Consider the following 21,849-nt stretch of genomic DNA (forward strand, 5'->3'; position numbering starts at 1 on the left):
TAACTACAATACTAGGAGAAAGGATGATCTTCACTATTCAAGATTAAATCTAACTTTGGCACAGAAAGGGGTGAATTATACTGCCACTAAAGTCTTTGGTCACTTCCCAAACAGTATCAAAACTCTGACAGATAACCAACAAGTATTTAAGAAGAAATTAAGAGAATTTCTGAATGACAACTCCTTCTACTCCATAGAGGAATGTTTAGATATAAATTAAGAAAAAAAGGGGAAAAAAACAAACAAAAAGATTATTAAAAAAATTAAAAAACAAAAAAACAAAAAATTAAAAGTTGTTATATTAACTTAATTATGTTGTTAAATTAACTTAATTATGTCATGTATTGGAAAATTTGACTTGTTCCACATCATTACGAAATATCGAATTCATGATCCATGGAACTGATATTAATCTAATCTAATCTTACAACATACTCACTCAAATCATTACCAGTGACACAGAAAAAGCACTGGATTTTAATGAAGCAAAAGAACATGTAGGCTGCTGAACTGGAAATAGTACTTTGGAACATTTTCAAGTCGTGAAAATAAATTATAGAATGGCCTATGAACATGAATTACCAGTTTGTCTGGAGTTCATAGATTTTGAGACAGCTTTCAGTTCAGTTTCAGATCAAACTATGTTAGTATATGGATGGACATGCAGTGTATTTCACAATCCCTATTATAGGCTTGTAGGTGTTGTCGATGGGACTTAGCAGATAAAGTTTTGATCAGAACAACATGTCCATAATGCACTGTTTGAGTGTAAAATAAGTTTGTCAATCATATCACTTTCAAATCTCCAACTTCATGGTATGCAAACAGTTGAGACAATGGGCTCTGACCTATGTGCTGTACAAGAGCCCATGGCATGAGCAATGTTTCAAGAACTGATGATGTGGTTTTCTTCTGCGTGACAATGGATGAGCTCTTCAAAACTGAGAGTGTAATTTTCCTATGGAGAACCTCAGTCAACTGTTCTGTGAAAGTACCCATTGCTTGTAGCTGTTGTTGTAGTCAGACAAAAATGGTATGTAATGTCATAATTACAACAGGGATTCTCAATTTCTGTGTGCATGCTCAACTAGTAGATATGAAAGTGGTCCACTCTACGAAATTGTTTTATATCCAAATTGTACATTTCCAGACATGGGTTGCTTATCTAACCTTTAACTGATACATCCCCCGTACAACCCCTCCATGTCTGTAATAGGAACTTTGAAACACCCTGCATGAAACAACAGTTCTACTTCAACAAAGCAGTGGAAATTCAGAACTGAATGAAGAGTGAAACAAAGAGTTTCCATAACAGCAAAACTACTCACATTAGTCCTAGAGGAAGTTTTCAGATCCTTACACTGGGAAAACAGACAAGGAATATGAATTAATCACAATTGAAAGATTGTATTTCTCAAGTGCAGATAAACTTTTACAACAAATGGAAGAACATAATGCAACAAGTTTGAAACTATGGCTGAAAACTGATTATGATAAGACTAAAATAATGTAAACCAAAATGTAGACATCACAAAGAAAACTGTAAAAATTTGCAGTTCAGTCCTAGAAGCAGCTGATGAGTTTTTGTATTTGGTTCAAGCGAAGAAAAAAACTTGACAGACAAGAAAAGAAACAAGCACAAGAGTCAAAATAATGTGGAGCACTTTTTATAAACTAAACAATGTATTCAGTGTGCCTGATATAACCCCCACACTTTTACATGGATCTGTGTATACTCAAGTTACTCTAAGGCCTAAATTATTGTTATAACTGAGAGTAATTTCTCTTTTTGTACATAATCAAAATAATCATTACATATGATGGTACCTTAGAGTTCTGAATGCATCAAGAAATTGCCTACAGTAATAAAATATGTTAAAGCTTTATTATTATTATCTCGCCTTTGTTGAGAACTCGATGGATCCATAAACACTGAGTATTGCTTAATAATAATAATAATAATAATAATAATAATAATAATAATAATAAATGATCGTAAGTGAAAGAACTCATATGTTAGGGAGTAAAGGCCTGTGATGAATCAAATCCAGAATGCTATAGACCAGCTGTAAGGATGTTAATAAAGAACAGCTTCTTGCTTAATGAATGTTCTCAGGAATTATTACCTTTTTGTCACTCCAGAAAACCTGAAAAATCTAATTTTTATTAAATAAGCTATTAGATTTCATTATATCAAAATTAAAACTGTAATGTTCATAATAATCATTTCCAGGCTTCCGTGCACACTCAGGCTATGCTGAGGATTTATTGCAGGTGTCTATAAGAAATTTTGACAAATTTTGTCTTAATTTTTATCAGTTTAAAATATTAGAATAGTCCTGTGACCATCCCACTGAGATATTTTGATAAAATGTTGTGAATGTTAAGAAGAAAGGACCAGAAATTGGAGACGATTACAAGAAAGTGATACATCACGGGAACAATTAATAAAACTACTATTTGCTTAACTTCAATCCAGCTCACAAGATTTTGATTATGGGCCCTTTATGGATTATTTTTCCAGTAAAATATGGAACTGACAAGATGGCACAAGTCAACCTTATTCAAACTTCCCTACAATAACCACAGTTACAGGCCCACAATGCTGCTAAGCAAGTGTCTTAGGAAAAATGATAAAGAACAGATTGGAATCTACATCAACATACATACTCCACAAGCCACTGTACGGCATATGGCAGAGGGTACCATGTGTCACTACTAATCATTTCCTTTCCTATTCCACTCCCACATAGAGAGAGGGAAAGATGACTATCTAGATGCCTCTACACGAGCCCCAATTTCTCTTATGTTGGTATGAATATGACGGCAGGACTTCTATGATAATTTTTGGTTTTTTTCATGCTGGTCATCATTTATAGTTTTGAAAACTATTAGCAATTGGTTTGACTGTATACTGATTATGATGATGACACCTGATAATGAGGCTTTAACACCAAAACTTGCTATGACAGAATAAATAAATAAAGTAGTAAAGTGAAATGTGGATGTAGCAGATTCCTGTCAAATCTGTGAAAGTCTCCTACTAGTACTGTTTGTTAGGTCACTGATCATTAATACACAAAATACTCAAGCAGGTCATAGGAGAATGAGTAGAAGTCTTCCACAAGTCTTAAATTTGTTCCCACTTCTGTTTAAAATATTTATGACAGATTTACAAGATGCCTTAAATACAAATGTAAAGCTTATATAATAAGCTGTTGATGTATGTATATATGTACAAAGAGAGTGATATGCATGCAAGAAACATAAAATACATCACACATTGGCTATATTATTCACATAACTGAAGGGAACTGGACTAAGCATCTCATTGAGAAATTCTTTAGTATTCTCGTTTACATCCAAGACACATCTAACATCATATGACTTTCAAACAACAGTTAAATATCTTAGCTCTAGTGGGATGTGAACACTAAACAGATGTGCAATTTCCTCTTAATGGCAATAAATCGTGGAACACAGCAGATGGTTGGGCCAACACAGACTGTACCTAGCTTTTCCAATATAATTTCCTGAGCACAGATTTAGGATCTCCTTAAACATTATACTACTTTGATGTTTGCCATTAAAAAGCATTTAAAGTTTGCCTTGTCATCATGGTATACATTCTACACAGGTTGAGATGATTAAATGCTGCTTCACTTATGGTACAATAATCAGTGTGAAATTCTTCTGGAAAAGGAGCATAGTTTATTGAAGGTAAGCTCTTATCAAACATTCAGGAACTAACTGGCAAGTACTTTATCTCAAAATATTTTTTGAACATGTCTCTCCCTAGTTCATGGCAGAGTTTACAACTAAAAGTTTTTAAACCACCACAAGTAAATCTGCCTAGAGACTACATGCTTTGATTTTAGCTACCAGTTCATTGACTTCCAGCCAGCAGTCTCATTAGATCTCATTTATGTGACAGAGACACTCACGACATCTTATAAAACTCTCTCTTCCTAATGGAGTAGCATCAGGCCCATACACATATAAATACCTTGCTAAGCAAAAGATGCAATTGCTGAGATCTTATTGGCAAAAGCAGAGAAAAATATAAGGTTCAACTAAAAAAAAATTCTAATAGTACAAGTGATAGTCATTTTGTTGTGATGGATGTTTTCCTTAAGCAGATCACTCACAACTGAAAAATTACTCACACTAAAATTTCAGCTACTAATTACCAATGAAGAGTTGTGGCTCCTCAGGGAAGTGTGAAGATAATAAGCACTTGTCAATGTGTTTTTACTACAATACTATGTTTAATGGCATCATAGTTAAAAAAATTATTGATACATAATATACAACTTAGTAATTGTAGCAATAATCTTGACTTTTTCACATCCTGAGAAGATTATAGCCCTTTAGAAGTTTGTTGTTGTTGTGGTCTTCAGTCCTGAGACTGGTTTGATGCAGCTCTCCATGCTACTCTATCCTGTGCAAGCTTCTTCATATCCCAGAGTACCTACTGCAACCTACATCCTTCTGAATCTGCTTAGTGTATTCATCTCTTGGTCTCCCTCTACGATTTTTACCCTCCACGCTGCCCTCCAATACTAAATTGGTGATCCCTTGATGCCTCAGAACATGTCCTACCAACCGATCCCTTCTTCTGGTCAAGTTGTGCCCCAATCCTATTCAATACTTCCTCATTAGTTATGTGATCTACCCACCTAATCTTCAGCATTCTTCTGTAGCACCACATTTCAAAAGCTTCTATTCTCTTCTTGTCCAAACTATTTACCATCCATGTTTCACTTCCATACATGGCTAAACTCTATACAAATACTTTCAGAAATGACTTCCTGACACTTAAATCTATACTCAATGTTAACAAATTTCTCTTCTTCAGAAACGCTTTCCTTGCCATTGCCAGTCTACATTTTATATCCTCTCTACTTCGACCATCATCACTTATTTTGCTCCCCAAATAGCAAAACTCCTTTACTACTTTAAGTGTCTCATTTCCTAATCTAATTCCCTCAGCATCACCCGACTTAATTCGACTACATTCCATTATCCTCGTTTTGCTTTTGTTGATGTTCATCTTATATCCTCCCTTCAAGACACTGTCCATTCCGTTCAACTGCTCTTCCAAGTCCTTTGCTGTCTCTGACAGAATTACAATGTCATCGGCGAACCTTAAAGTTTTTATTTCTTCTCCATGGATTTTAATACCTACTCCAAATTTTTCTTTTGTTTCCTTTACTGCTTGCTCAATATACAGATTGAACAACATTGGGCAGAGGCTACAACCCTGTCTTACTCCCTTCCCAACCACTGCTTCCCTTTCATGTCCCTCGACTCTTATAACTGCCATCTGGTTTCTGTACAAATTGTAAATAGCCTTTCGCTCCCTGTAATTTACCCCTGCCACCTTTAGAATTTGAAAGAGAGTATTCCAGTCAACATTGTCAAAAGCTTTCTCTAAGTCTACAAATGCTAGAAACATAGGTTTGCCTTTCCTTAATCTTTCTTCTAAGATAAGTCGTAAGGTCAGTATTGCCTCACGTGTTCCAGTGTTTTACGGAATCCAAACTGATCTTCCCCGAGGTTGGCTTCTACTAGTTTATCCATTCGTCTGTAAAGAATTCACGTTTGCATTTTGCAGCTGTGACTTATTAAACTGATAGTTCGGTAATTTTCACATCTGTCAACATCTGCTTTCTTTGGGATTAGAATTATTATATTCTTCTTGAAGTCTGAGGGTATTTCACCTGTCTCATACATCTTGCTCACCAGATGGTAGAATTTTGTCAGGACTGGCTCTCCCAAGGCCGTCAGTAGTTCCAATGGAATGTTGTCTACTCCCGGGCCCTTGTTTTGACTCAGGTCTTTCAGTGCTCTGTCAAACGCTTCACACAGTATCGTATTTCCCATTTCATCTTCATCTACATCCTCTTCCATTTCCATAATATTGTCCTCAAGTACATCGCCCTTGTATAGACCCTCTATATACTCCTTCCACCTTCCTGCTTTCCCTTCTTTGCTTAGAACTTTAGAAGTAAGGAACACATATAAAATAAATTGGAACTAGTGGTATTGAAAAATAGTTGAAGTAACTGATAATCAACAAGGCTTGGGGATCTAGCCCCTAACTCCACTCTTGCTGATGATATACCACATAACTGCTGAACAGAGAACTGTTCTCAGAGTAAGGGACAGGTGTCCATGTTCAAGTTACATTAGGGTAACAACAATATATGTTCAGTGTCAACATGCATCAACCACTCACAGATGGCAGGTGGTAGCCTAGCACTGGAAGGTATATAAAGCATGTCTGCAGGGCCTGAAAACAGTGCAGTCGTTGTCGCAATGCAGAAAAAGAGTGATTGTCTGACATCCAAAACAGCATGATCACTGGCTTTTGGGTCAAGGATGGAAGCATTCCCAAAATGGCTAAGTTTGTATGCTGTCATGGTTAAAGTATACCATGCATGACAAAATGGTGCTATCCAAAACTGACACTGAAGAAACTGTGGTGCACCACGGGCCATATATAACAGGGGTGAATGACGGCTGTGGAAATGTGTACAAGTGAACGGATGTGCAACTATTGAGCAGCTGACTGCCCAGATGAACTACAGGGCTACCAAAAGTGTCTGCTAATTGACCATTCAGTGAACATTACTGCATATGGGCCTCCACAGCATGTGCCTGGTTCATGCAGCCATGCTGACTACTGTTAATTGGTAACAAAGGCTGGAATTTGCACATGAATACCACAACATGACATTCACTGAGTGGGGACAGGTGGCCTTTTCAGATGAATCACATTTTATGTTCCATCAGACTGATGGCCATTGGCATGTACAGCATGAAACATCTCAAAGCAAACACCCTGCAACAACGTTATGGTCTGGGGAATGTTTTCATGGCATTCCTTGGGTGATCTCAGCATTCTGGAAGGCCCAATGGATCAACACAAGAATGAATGCATTTATCCTTGGGGAGCACAACTACCATCACATTTTTTTTTTTTTTTTTGCTCAGCACGATGACATCTACAATGCACAATGCAATGTGTCACACAGCTCACAATGTACGTGCATGCTTCAAAGAGCAGGATGAGTTTACACCACTACCACATTCCCTTGGCCCCCGAACTCCAAACTCCTTGGATTTAAACCTCGACTGAGAATCTGTGGGACTATTTGATTGGGCTGTTTGTACCATGGATCCTCATCCAAAAAACCTCGCACAGCTAGCATGGCACTGTAGTCAGAATGGGTCCACATACCTTCCAGGACCTCACTGACTCTTTTCCTGTATGTCTTGGAGAGATCTGCACAGCAAAAGGAGGTTATTCAGGCTACTGACTGGTGATCGTATAAACGTGACTGGACAGTGTATTATATCTATTTCTTTCTTTCTGTAAGAAAAAGGTATCAGAACATATTCACATAGCTATGTCCCATTGTCAGTCACCTATGTCTATAACAGAAACCTGGAGTATACTGTGAATTCAAATATAATTATCTGCCTTAAACAAAATAACTTTCTCCACGGCATTTCCAAAATTTTCTATGGCATGAAATCCAACAGACTCACTTCACATTTCCTGGAAAACTATAGTGTATCTATTAAAGATATTTATCAATTTGAACAAATAGAATTTTTTTTAGTATAAACAAAGAATGGAAAAATAAGCATTAAGTACTATCTGACACAATGGAGAATCATGCTGAAAATCTGAAACAGCAAACAACTGAAGGGAGAAATTTAATATCACCTTATAAAATTCCAAGATCTAGTGTCTTAGATGGAAAAATATCAGCTATCTTCATGCTGCTGCCAGAGGCACAGAGAAAATAAAACTGGACTAATAGTAGTCAATGCAAAGTCATGTAAGCAGTAACTCTTTCTCTACATGCACTTTACACTGATTTGTAGAGATTATAATTGTGAAGGTGTAATAGTAAATTACTGACAAAATTTTTACCTGGCTAGGAACCAGTACACAGATTAATACGGACATGGATTCATGAATTATCATAGCATACCTGTGATTTTGGTCTTGTTGATGGTGTAGATAGGGAGTGTCCCTCAGGTACTTGTTCCTTTTGCTGCTGGCCACCCTTGGGTTCAAAAAGAGAGGGAGGGAAGTATTATCAAACTGCTTGTTATAATACCTATTGTAAAATAAAAAAATCATAGTACACTGATCTGTCACCTTACCTTTGAAGAGGTTTTTAAGTCTGCTGAGGCTTGCTGACGAAGCAGTGAAGCTAGTAATTGCTCTTCTGGGCTCAGTCTGGACCGAGATCGTGTACTCTGCAGACATTTTTCAGTTCTTTACAGCTACTTTGTCATGAATTACAAATAACATGAAAATACATATCAAAACCAAATGATTGCTTTATTGTTACCTATTATGCATTTAAAAAAATAGCCATATGTGACTGAATCTAAGCCTCTTAAAAGTATCTCATCCCACTCCCTTGTACTTTGAAATGAAAAAATGAAGTCCCATGCTTCTTTACAGAGCATAGGGGAACGATGCGGGAGACCCGCACCGCCTTACTAGGCAAGGTCCTAATGGAGGTGGTTTGCCGTTGCCTTCCTCCGACCGTAATGGGGATGAATGATGATGATGAAGACGACACAACAACACCCAGTCATCTCAAGGCAGGAAAAATCCCTGACCCTGCCGGGAATCGAACCCGGGACCCCATGCTCGGGAAGCGAGAACGCTACCGCGAGACCACGAGGGGCAGACCCCTTGTACTTTAGCTGCTCTTAATATTTAACCGTTGTTTGATGTCTCTGGATGATAAGTTAAATGTACTGAATAATTTCTTTGAAAAATATTATAAGATAAACACCAATAATAGTTTAGCAAAGGTAACTGAATGTTATCAATTACATTTGGTGATGCTGCAGGAATTAGATAAGGAAATAAGATGCTAAAAGTAGTACACAAGTTTTGATAACTGAGCAGTAAAATAACAGATGAAGCTAAAACTAAAGGTGGTTAAAAGTTCAGATTGGGAACAGCAAGAAAAGCTTATAGGAAAATAAAAGTTGTTAGCATCAAATCCAAATTAAAGTGTTACGAAATACTTTCTGAAAATAATTGTCTATAGTGTTACATTATATGGAAATGAAAGGTGGATGATAAACTGAATAGAGATGTTGAGAAAACAAGTTTTTACAATGTGGTATTACAGAAGAATTCTGAGGAATAAATGGGTAGACTGAGTATCTAATGAAGAGGTACTGAACCATTTCAAAGAGAAAAACTTTGTAGTGCACAACCTGACAAAAAAAGGACAAGTTGACAAGATATACCCAAAGGCTTTAAGGAACACTTAAGTAGGAAAAGGAAGAAAGTGAGTGTGTGAATTCTAGAGGAAGGTCAAGGTTTGTACATAGTAAGCAGGTTCAAATAGGTTCAAAAATGGCTCTGAGAACTATGGGACTTAACTTCTGAGGTCATCAGCCCCCTAGAATTTAGAACTACTTAAATCTAACTAACCTAAGGACATCACACTCATCCATGCCCGAGGCAGGATTCGAACCTGCGACCTTAGTGTCATGCGGTTCCAGACTGTAGCACCTAGAACCGCTCGGCCACTCCGGCCAGTGTTCAAATAGGTGTAGGTTGCAGTAGTTAAGCAGTTACACGAGACTTGTATATGATAGACTAATGTGGAAAGCTGCACTAAACTCATATTAATAATGAAAAATATTATCATAACAGTTGTTTGCAACATCAAATATTTCTTATTTATCTATGATCAAACTGATCATGATGCAAATTTTAATTTAGTAATCAGGACTTTTAAGTCTTATATTTTATGTTGTCACTTTCATAGTTAGTATATTCTTGCAATGTTGTCCTTGACTAGTCTTGATAAACTTTTTGTATCATGTACAAAACAACCCCTTTGACAATTCTGACAATCTCTTTGACAATTTCAACACTAACTACCATGATGACTCTTTCATCTGTTCTGCCGACTCCAAGCATCTAGCTTTCAAGGCTCTACAGTATTCATCTCAAAGTGTATCAACTAATCAACTAACTATTCAGCATACAAAATTTATTTCTTTTTTTTCCCCTCATAGCCTATGGAAGAATCCTTGAATCTGGTTACTTGAGAACTCCATTCATTATTTTATGTCTCTGTCAAGACTAATTATTTAAGTCACCAGATATCTCAAGATATTTATATGTTTATATGAAGGAGCTATTTTGTAAAATTATATTGTATTTTATCAAAGTCACAAAACAGCTAAACATGTATGCATAGTATTTTTGCAAATAAAATAGAGAAGTGTGTTGACACTGATATCTAGGCAGAAAACCACATGAAAAAGGGCAAACAAAAATCCCATTGAAATTAATTTTACACTATGTAATTTGACTGAATCAAAATAATATGTCAATGACCAAATTATAATTATTTTTTCAAACTTTTATATTAGACATTACCTGAGATTTTGGCTGCTGAAGAGCACCTGAAATTTGATTTCCAAACAATGCTAAAAGAAGCTGTTCATCCTGAGGGCTCAGTTTTCCTGAAGTGACTGTTTCCTAAAAAAATTTATTAGTAACTATATTAAAGAGCTTATATATCTGTAAAGTTCTCTAAACAGTTATTTGAAAAAAGAATTAGAAAACAGACATCAAAAAGTTTGAACTGAAAAAATACAATGTTAATTTACAAAGAGAAATCAAATATGTGCGAAAACAAGAAGTCATTAATCCAGTTTTAAAATATTACAATCCTTAAGAAGCAAAAAAAGTTACCATTTATCTTATTATTTATTTCTTCCATGAGTGATCTTAGTTTCTAGCCACTGTATATGAATGTTCATTTACACTTTTACAAATAAATACCTACAGTTCCTTACACATTTATGCAATATAATAAACAGTCATCATAAGAAGCTTTAATGTTAAGTCTCAAATTGATTTCTAACTTCTATTTCATGGCTTATTGCTGAGCAACTGTTATGAAAATTGACCCATGGAGGAATTTGCTTTGTAATATGTGTCCTGCTTTTGCCACTTTGTTGACTGCAAAGCACAAAAAGAAAGTGCTGTTTGTGCCACATGCCACGCAGGATTAACCGAGTGGACTAAGGTGCTGCAGTCATGGACTGTGCGGCTGGTCCCAGCGGAGGTTCGAGTCCTCCCTCGAGCATGGGTGTGTGTGTTTGTCCTTAGGATAATTTAGGTTAAGTAGTGTGTAAGCTTAGGGACTGATGACCTTAGCAGTTAAGTCCCATAAGATCTCACACAAATTTGAACGTGCCACATGCCAACCATCTCACACAACTAAGAGTAAAAAGATCAAAGTTTTAAAATATGAAAAAAGACAAAAATTCTTCACTGCTACACATATTACCAAATGTGGTGTCCAGAGTGTGTATCTTTGGAGCTTTTCTTTCTATCATTCTTGCTCCTTATATGTAATCCTGTCTAATACCTTTTGTATGTATGATTCTGCTTCCCCTGTCTTCCATACAATCATTCTAGATCTACAGAATACTTGTACATATTTCATTCCTAAATTTTTATGTTTTGAAGCTATATACACTGAGCACAGTTTCTATAAAGTGAGTCAATTTCTCGAGTCCTTAAAGAGCCAGTGACTGTGGCTGCAGACAGGATACTGATATCCATTGCACCCTCTAGATTATGATACAGACAAGAATTAGATTAAGTAAGAAATGTAGTCCTCCTAAGGGTAACCATTGTAAGCAGAACATTTACAACTTATTGAAGTTTATACTTAATTCAGTTAATAAAAAGTGAGCTCCTTTCAGATAAATTTATGGAAGATTGCAACTGATGTAGCATCCTGTGTACAGCTCATGACATTATGCAGATAAACATCTCAGATCAAACAAAAATAGTATCCCAGAGCCATGGAAAGTACACAATGTACAAGTCTTTCTTTGGCATTTGCTCATGCATAAGTATCTCTCATTGTGAATAATCTTAGATATTAAAAAAAAAATCAGAATCACGCCTATTTGTTCCACTGGTTAATTTCACAGCTGTAAAGACTATCAACGCTGTGTGTAGTGGCACAATGGTTTAGGCTTTTGGCAAACGGAAGGGAGGAGCATGGTTTAAAACTCATTTAGCCATCCTGGTTCTAGATTTCAGTTATTTCCTTACAATGATGATCACAAATGCCAGGATGATTCCTTTGAATGGAGCATGACTGGTTTGTTTCCGAATCCTTAACCTACTGGAACTCGTGCCATCCTTTAATGATCCCTTCTGTACTAGTTATCCTTCAAGACTGACACAATCTGAAAGCTTAGCAACATTTTCAGTGTTGTTTATCTGCCTTTCAGTCACTCATTGCCACAAATATACAATGAACTGTTACTTTTACTCCATTATTCCTTCATATAAAAGATTCTGCTTTTTGCTTTTATGAGACATGCTGAAAATATAATGTTTCAGTGTGGGAGTGTGGGTGAGTGTGGGTGGTTAGGTGGGACAGTGGGTAGGTGGGTGGGTCAGTTTCATTTCAAGTATTATATGTCTTAGAGTAGAAGCAGCCAATCACAAATTGCTCCAGTCTTTTTTAAAATAATTTTGTATTGTCGTTACACTCTTTAATTCAGTGCACATTATTATAAACAAATCTATGCTTACCACTGTAGGAGACTTGGAAGAAACTACAGGAGTATTCTTTGGAATCTCCAGTTCCACTACGCTTGAACTAACAGTTGGTTCATCAGTCACATCATCTGCATTAATATTTACACTTTGCTGTCCCAGCAGGTCCTACAAAATAATATTGGAACATCATTAATTAAGACTATCAACTCATTGTCATTTGCATGTATTATAAAATTGTCCTTCTACAATAATGGAGAAGGTCATGAAAAATTAAAAAGTAATTTATACAATATTTTAAAAAATAACTAGAAAACAATTTCTGTTCGTTTGACAGCAGTCAGCATCAAAATTTCATGAACATTTTATATTAATCATTGCACAGAAATAAACAATGTGTTTCAGGGGAAAGAGGCATTGTCAGGATAAGTCACAATAAAAGATTTCATACAGATATATGATAGATTCTTAATGATTTCAGAATTTTTGAAACTGTGAGGAGTGAGAAAACTGCAGGTGATGGCAAAATAGCAGATTGTTATTTTAATATAAATTAAAATAAAATAAAATTTTAAAGAATGTTACCAACAATAGCAATGCATTTTGTGGCTTGTGTAGACAGATGGTGTGTTTATAATCTGAGACAGTGTCCACATTCTTCTTTTATTTGTGACAAACAATTTATATGTGAACAAGTAATTCCTCCTTGTTTCACTTTTTGCTTATAGACTTCCGTATCCAACCAACTCGCATATTAAGATGGTGACTGGCAAGTGAACTGTGCTCCATAAAGCTTGCTAGTTTACTCAGAGTTTGAAGGTGTTCTGCAGCAGTGCCACTGTTTCACATTATGTATACATAATATAATGTAAATGGATAGATAAAAAAATCCACTCACCAAGCAGCGGCAAGGGAACACACATACAAAAGGATTTAACTTTTACAAGCTTTGGAGCCAGTGGCTCCTACTTCTTGCAGAAGAAGTTACAGTTCAGAAAAGTCACCCAAAACCCCAGGTCAGGGAGACTTACTGGACAGGATGCAAAAGAAAGACTTTCCTTCTCACCTGCCCGGTAAGTCTCCCTGAGCTGGGGTTCTGGGGGACCTTTCTGAGCTGTACCCCTTTCCCTAAACCTGTCCAGTTCTTTTACTTCACTCCTCTTCCTTCCCCTTCAACTCTTCTGCCAGAAAAAGGAGCAACTCACTCTGAAAGCATGTAAAAGTTAAATCCTTTTGTGTGTTTGTTCCTCTGCCACCACTTGTGAATAGATTTTTTTATCTGTCCATTTACATTATGTTATCAATAAATAATGTATTGAGTGTTTATAATATATGCTACACTCCATTCTTTTGTACTCTTGGTTGTGTATCATTAAAGTAATAGCTAAAACATTGAAGAACATGCAGTGATTCCACCACCATTGATGATATCAGCACTGGAGGTCAGCTGACTCTGGCAGTAGTGGCCATGCTGGCCAGTATCCCAGGAGATATGAGCAAGCTCAACTGCACTCACATGATGGCCACACACATAAGTCCCTTGCCAAAGCTGACAAGAAAGTATGTATGCTTGAAAAGCAGATTGTTGAAAGATCAGATGAGATTCAACAGTATCAGTGACCTAATAATCTCGAAACCTTTCGAGTACCAGAAGAACCTGATGAAAACACAGATGAAGTGATCATCAAAATTTCCTGTAAAAAATTAGGTCCACAGATCCAAGAAACTGATATTGATAGGAGCCACAGGGCAGAATGCAAGATAGTAAATTCCAAAAAAATCAGACCTGTCATAATAAAATTCCTGTCCTATTCAAAATGCTCTGAAGTCTGTAAGGTAAAGAAAGAAACTAGCAAAATCAAGAATGACTGTATGAGAGAGGCCTTACATCTGCAAGGATGAAAATGTTGAACATGGGGATCTTCCAGTTTGTTGCAGAATGTATGGATCAGTGATGGCAGAATAATAATAAACACAACTGAAAAGAAAAAAAAAAGAATCCATGAACAACAACACATAACTTTAAAGCACAAACTGCATGAGCCCAAAACGTCTCTTTCATTGATAAACATTTTGTTTTGCATTATCTTTCCTTAAACAGTTTTCTGTTATTATGATTTGTTTGTTTAGGATTACTTTAACCACTAATTATTAATTTAGGGTTCAATTTTTGCACTTTCATTACTTGCATAATCTGAATTTCACTGTTTCTTCATTATTCATGAAGGATTCTGATCCTGGTTGATAATTTACTGGCAAATTATCATTTTATTCATAAGTAATGCAGTTTTAGACACACTCTTGCTCTGTTGTTCTTACTGTTCCATTTTAAGTTATTACTTTTTATTACCATTTGGTGTAATCACTACTATTATTGCTACTTTCTTATACATTTATACACTGTTACTTAGCCACTGTGCTTTATCCATTTCATTAATGAATTATTCACCCTGCTCTCGAACACCTTCAACTACCACACACCCTGTTACAGCAAGTTTCATGACCTTGAGCTTCCCCTCTTTCTCTGGCCTTCTACCTGACTATTTCAGATTTGTGTGGACCTCCCTCTCATCCTCCTCTGATCCTCCTACATTATGAAAGGCACAGAGGTACGCCCTTTTCAATGACAGGTGTTCTCACTACCTGCTGGCTTATCCCGGAAGTGACTCTCAATGGCTCTGTACTACAACTCGGCACACAGATGTGCAGTTTTTATTACTAGTCCATTTGTTAGTGTCTACTGCATATTTCAGGACATCAGCTTTCATACCATACTCCTGTCAGAGACATGGCTGAAGCCAAGAATACACTCCAGCTCTCTAAGTGTTGATATCCAAGTTTTTCTGAGGCATGAAAGATTTAATAGACGAGGGGCAGTATGGCAGCATACATACATAGAAACTTGTTTCACAATGTCATGCTCATGCCCAAAAATGAAGAAAAACAGCACAAATGTATGTTTAGTTAAATTAAACGTCTAAACAGAGTATCTTATCTCTGTGGTATACAAGTCACCCAAAATTAGACAGCTTTCTAGCTTTGAATTTGCACTCTCAGGCCTTGAATCTTTGTATGAACACCTTACTGTAACTCAAGATATGAACATAACTTTTCTATACATCAGTTGTTCATTTCAAAATTTAGTTGTACGCTTTCCTGTTCAAACTGTGCACTGCTTCCACTTGGATAAAATCCACATACAATAGACACTTGTATGTTTATCAATAAATTTGCAACCAAATATCCAAATACAATGATTGACACTGATCAGATTTCTGCACCTGACACATGTGCTCATGATATAATAATATTCACAACCTACTCACTGCAAGCAGCAAGCGGAGACATTTAGAGGTTTTAGGTGAATAAATATGTTGAGCTTACAGCTGCTGCCTACGATATTTCTTGCTAGGTAATTGCACGATAACTTTGATATAAATTATGAAGTATCTAATTTTACTGAGGAATTCAATAATTTATATTATAAGCATGCTCCTCTAAAAACAGTAAGAGTAAAGAGAAAACCTGTAGCATGGTGGACAATCACCTTAAACACCTTATGAGAATCAGAGTTGCAACATACAGGACATATAAGTGGAACCTTACCCCTGATACTCATCTCACCTGCAAGCAACAATGCAGCCACAGCAACATCAGTTATCCATGAGAATGCAAAACTCAGGTTTGCCCACATGTTACTTTAGTATTTACACGAGCCCACTATCTTGTGGAAAAATCTATGAGGTTTAGTAACAGGCAAACCCAAAGCTACAGCTGAACCTCTAGTTCCTATTAAGAATCTGTAAAGTACTACATCATGCCAACATCTTTACTTGACCAACATGTGAAGGCACAAAATGTTGATTCCATTAAGCAATTGTTGTTACAAAAGAAAAAAAATTCTGCAGCCTGTAATATAATATGGCCAGAAGCCAACTGTACAAATTCGTTTGGCAACTACATTATACAATAACATTACACTGCAAATGATAAATTTGCTCATCGATCCACTACCACCCAAAATAATGGAATTTTTAACAATTCTCTGACCTCCAGAAACTCCTCATCAGCCTAAAAGAACACGCTGATAAAACCATTACCCCTGACAAAAAACTTTGTGACAACATGCCAATATGCATTCTACCAGCATTATTTCAGGATTTACATCAGATATTTCATTATCAGCTAATTATGAACCTCGAATAAACTTTCAGATGAATACCAGTCAGGTTTCCAGAAAAATGACAGTTGACTGTTCTTACAAAACTGACAGACAATCTGAAATAAGCTGTGGACAGACTAGAGGTGACTATTATGTGCTTTTAGGATTTCAGCAAAGCTTTCACTACTCTTCTAATTATATGTTAATGATGTGTCAGCTATTCTCTTCACTGAAAATATAACATGTATGCTGATGACTTTCAGTTATACTTGAGTGCCAAGTCCAACAAACCTGTATCCAGGCTTACTTGCTTTATCAGAGTGGTCACAGAAAATTTGTTTCGAACTGAACTTGTATTGAAGTGACTTCACATTTAGCACTCATCGAGTAAGTTTCTAGAGTCACTATTCTCCTTAGTTATCCTCCTTAGTTATGTTTAAACAATATTGCCATTCATTTAATTTATTAGCTTCAGTGGAGCCTCTGTGGAATGTCAACCTTGATGAACTTTAAAAACTGCAAGCCAGCCTATGTGCATATTATTATGAAAAGTAAGTGTTCAGTCACTGCACTTCAAGTGGCTGCCATGTCAGTTATTTAAAATATTCCATGCACCTGTTTAATCATCATTTGAACATGAGACTTTGAACGAGACATTTTAAGGTCAGTAACCTTACACTAGCTCCAACAATCTTCTTTCCTGTTAACTGCATTTAGGTTTTATAAAAATTTATGGGCAATGTGGGCTTAGAAAAGCCAAAAAAAGAGAGCAGTGAAAGAGATCTCAGAATTTTTGCAACTGACACCTCTGCTAACAATAAGAAGAAAAATCAGCTGTCATCTAAACATGTAAAAGAGGAGGAATAAATTCCATTCGTAAAATAGCATTTTTAAGCAAAACTGTATTTAAATTTATAGGAATCAAGATGTAAAATGGTATCATTTATTTAAAATATAGAGAGTTGCATCAAATCAATCTTCAGACCAAAAACCACAACAACAACAACATGGAAAAAATCATCACTTTTGGTGGTTTACTAAAAAAGCAAAGCATGTCTGATGAAAAACCTTCGTAATTTAAAGTAACGTAAAGCATGAAAAGCCGAATGAAATTAGTATAGAACTCCCAGTCATTATGCCTCAAAGCAGTGCTTTACTTATGGGGACTGAATATTGTTTGCTTTTTAAAAACATTTCCCCATGACAAAGTATTTTAATAGCACTAGGAGAGTACATTAAAACTAAAACAAATTAAATAAGTGTCTTGAACAACATGATTTGAAAGGAAATACAGAACTGAATATTGAGAAAAAATATGAAACAAATTGTTACAGTCCACATCATGAGGATCGTAGCATCCTTATATAAATGGCTCAGGGTATTCTTGTCATGGCAATCATGAATTATCATGTTATAATTTGAGAAATATCTCCACAATCTTTTTAAGATTCAAAACTGACTACTGCCACCTCTGCACATAAGCCTTAACCTAAATACTGGACCTGTGATATTTTCCCTTAACATCAGCATATTACCATCATGGTCATATCAGTTCCCAAAAGGTGCTTTGAGGTGTAATGTCTGGGAGTTCTACAACTAATTTTATTTGGCTTTTCCTGCTGTAAGTGTACTTGAAATTAAGATGGTTTTTCGTTAGGCATCCTTTACTTTATTGGTAAGGTCTGACAAGATCCAATGGCATTATATCCACCAAACAATGTAATCAAGTCAATGACATGTTCAGAATACACTATTTTCCTATGTTAAAAATGTCGTTTGGATTGAAACTTCATGGCACATTAAAACTGTGTGCCAAACCGAGACTCGAACTTGGGACCTTTGCCTTTCATGAGCAAGTGCTCTATCAACTGAGTTACCCAAGCACAACTCATGACCTGCCTTCACAGCTTCAATTCTGCCAGCACCTTGTCTCCTACCTTCCAAACTTCACAGAAGCTCTTCTGCGAACCTAGAAGAACTTGCACTCCTGGAAGAAAGGATACTGTGGAGATATGGCTTAGCCACAGCCTGGAGGTTGTTTCCAGAATGAGATAGTCGCTCTGCAGCAGAGTGTGCGCTGATATGAAACTTCCTAGCAGATTATAACTGTGTGCCGGACCGAGACTCAAACTCGGGACTTTTGCCTTTCACGGGCAAATGCTCTACCAACTGAGCTACCCAAGCACAACTCACGACTCACCCTCTGAGCTTCAATTCTGCCAGTACTTCATCTCCTACCTTACAAATTTCACACTGAAGGGTTGGATTGTTGTTATTCGAAATGATTATAACATTCAAATTGCATTTATGGTCAATATTCTCACAAAATATCTCTTATTTTTACGTAATCAAATGTTAAAAAGCCATTAAATATCAAGATTTGGTTACATAATTGAAAATCCTCTGTTATTGGCTGAAGCTCCGGTGATGTCGCAGTCTAGGAGTAAGATGGAGCTATACGTGCAGGAGTGTTAGCCCGAAGTTAATAGGTTTTTATGCACTTTCTCTGCAAACAGTTTAGCTATTTGGTAACAGAAAACACATTTATAACTTTTAAGTAATAACAGAAAGGAATTTTATGAATACTGATAGAGGAAACCTAAGAAAAATTGATGCATTTATGCTCCACTCATTTAGAGTGGTGATATGGGCAAGGACAGACATTCTTTTACCTGCTTCCTGCAACAGTATTAAACCCACTCAGAACTAAGGAATTGTGGAACTTTTGCAAATGGGTCTCTATCCTATAAGTGCATTGTCAACTATCAGTCATGAACCACAACCCAAAGCACAATAAAGTTATTCTTGGCAAATCTTAGTGCTGATTTCCAGTATACAAGAAACTCTGCAGAGATACCTGCAGAAGCATGTGCATGGTGGTGTAATGGATAGAGCATGTAAAAATGTATAAGAAGAACACAGGTTCAAATCCTGGAAGCATCATAATTTTTAAAAGTTGTACATGAAATTTTAAAATAACATTAGCAAGATTTCATTGTAGCAGTTGTTTTGATTGCAGGGTTTATTGTATATACATTAATCTTACTCTGAGAAATGGATGACTAAGGATAAATGTGTCTATTTTTCTTACAGATAATTACCTGTTTTTGGAAAGCATTGCTAGTAGTGAAGATATCACCAAACTCACACAGTACAATGAGGTGTAGGACAATGAGGTTTTTTTGCCTATGATGATGGTTTGATTCCTTGTGGAGGTATCAATCTGTGGAGTGTTCTTTCTACATACCTTGTGGCCCAGCGTCCCATCCACCCATTTAATTACCAACAGATCCAGGAAACTGAGTTGAACATTGCTCTCTTTCTCCATTGTTAACTATATCTTTGGGTTAATACTGTTCAGATGCACCAAGAAGTCATCCAGCTCTTCTTCACCATGAGTCCACACTACAAATGTGTCATCAACATAGTGGTACCATTTAGATGGCATTTTACTGGCAGTCTGCAGCACTTGCTGTTCAAAGATCTCCATAAATAAATTGGCAACAGCTGGGCTGAGAGGGCTTCCCATCGCCACCCCGTCGATCTGTTCATAAAACTCATTGTTGTACTGGAAATAAGTTGTCGTCAGGCAGTGTTTAAATAAAGCCACTATGTCAGTCAGAAAAATATCTGCTATATAAGAAATAGCTTCATTTACAGGCACCATGGTAAACAATGACATGACATCGAAGCTCACAAGAATATCACTTGGGTTGACGTTAATCTCCCTCAGTTTTTCAATAAAATGCACCAAGTTTTTAATGTCATTTTCCGTTCTGCCAATGTATGGTTGCAGCAAGCAGGCGAGATATCTGGCCACCTCTTGTGTTGGAGATCGTATGGCACTCACAATCGGTCTCAACTGGACCTGTGGTTTATGTACCTTTGGGAGTCCAAGATTGTTTTACCAGTTGATTGGTATTTCTCAAAATTTTGTTTGTAGGATCCTTCTGAAGCTTCTTCACAAAAAAAGCCAGCTAAATGGTACCGCTATGTTGATGACACATTTGTAGTGTGGACTCATGGTGAAGAAGAGCTTGATGTCTTCTTGGTGCATCTGAAAAGTATTAACTCAAAGATACAGTTTACAATGGAGAAAGAGAGCAACGATCAACTCAGTTTCTTGGATCTGTCGGTAAGTAAATGGGTCGATGGGACGCTGGGTCACAAGGTATAAAGAAAGAACACTCACATGGATCGATACCTCCACAAGGAATCAAACCTTCAACCTAGGCAAAAAAGAGGTGTCATGTAAACGTTGGTGGACAGAGCCAACAAAATCTGCGAGCCAGCTTACTACAAGATGAACTAAATCACTTACGGTCAGCCTTCATGAAAAACGGATATACCAGCAAGGAAATTGATCGAGCCCTCCATCAAAGAAGAAAAGAAGCCAGAAGTCCAGAGCAACAACAGTCACCTACTGGAAAAGTTTGCCTACCATTCATTAATAAAGTCACAGACCATATCGGGAAAGTTCTGGCCAAGTATGGGATCAAAACAATCTTCAGACCCTTCAAGAAGATTAAGGAATATTTAAGAACTGCAAAAGATGCCCGACACCCCCTAGCAACACCTGGGGTATATAAAATTCCATGCAGTTGTGGACAAGTATATACTGGAACAACGAAATGAAGTGTAACCATCCACTTAGCCGAACATAAAAGAAACTGTTGCTTAGGACACATCAAAAAATTGGCCGTAACTGAGCATGTTTTTCGAGATGGGAACCATGATATTAAATTTCATGAGACAAGCATTCTAGCACGAACATCCCATTATCATGCTTGCATGTACAGAGAAGCAACAGAGATTCACAAACACCATAACAATTTTAAGAGAAAAGAGGAAGTTTTAAAGTTAGACAAAATACGGATGACAATCAATTACTCTTAATCAAGAATGATGATGCCTTCCAAAGATAGGCATACTGTTGGCATCACGTGATGAATGGTGGTGCCCTCTATGCGCTCTATAAATGCGAGAGCACCTGGAGCCTCAGTGGCAGTAGCCAGACGACCTCAGAAGGTGTTTCCTGCAGATGGAGACAAAGTGTTAGGTGGAAATTTTACACATCGACCATGGCCTCTAA

The 21,849-nt window shown here is 36.7% G+C and overlaps 1 protein-coding gene across 3 annotated transcripts in view; it reads right to left on the reverse strand.

Moving 5' to 3' along the window:
- Positions 1–21,849, reverse strand: part of LOC124605502 (mucin-17-like) — a 208,214-nt gene that overhangs the window by 81,794 nt on the left and 104,571 nt on the right. For all 3 annotated transcript variants that reach the window (XM_047137232.1, XM_047137234.1, XM_047137231.1), the window contains 4 exons: positions 12,632–12,763; positions 10,445–10,546; positions 8,185–8,280; positions 8,010–8,084 (listed from right to left, as the gene is read on the reverse strand). In XM_047137232.1, the coding sequence (XP_046993188.1) occupies positions 8,010–8,084; positions 8,185–8,280; positions 10,445–10,546; positions 12,632–12,763 (405 nt within the window). The remainder of the gene's footprint in view (positions 1–8,009; positions 8,085–8,184; positions 8,281–10,444; positions 10,547–12,631; positions 12,764–21,849) is intronic.

Source organism: Schistocerca americana, chromosome 3 (assembly GCF_021461395.2).
Source record: "Schistocerca americana isolate TAMUIC-IGC-003095 chromosome 3, iqSchAmer2.1, whole genome shotgun sequence".
Lineage (NCBI taxonomy): Eukaryota > Metazoa > Arthropoda > Insecta > Orthoptera > Acrididae > Schistocerca > Schistocerca americana.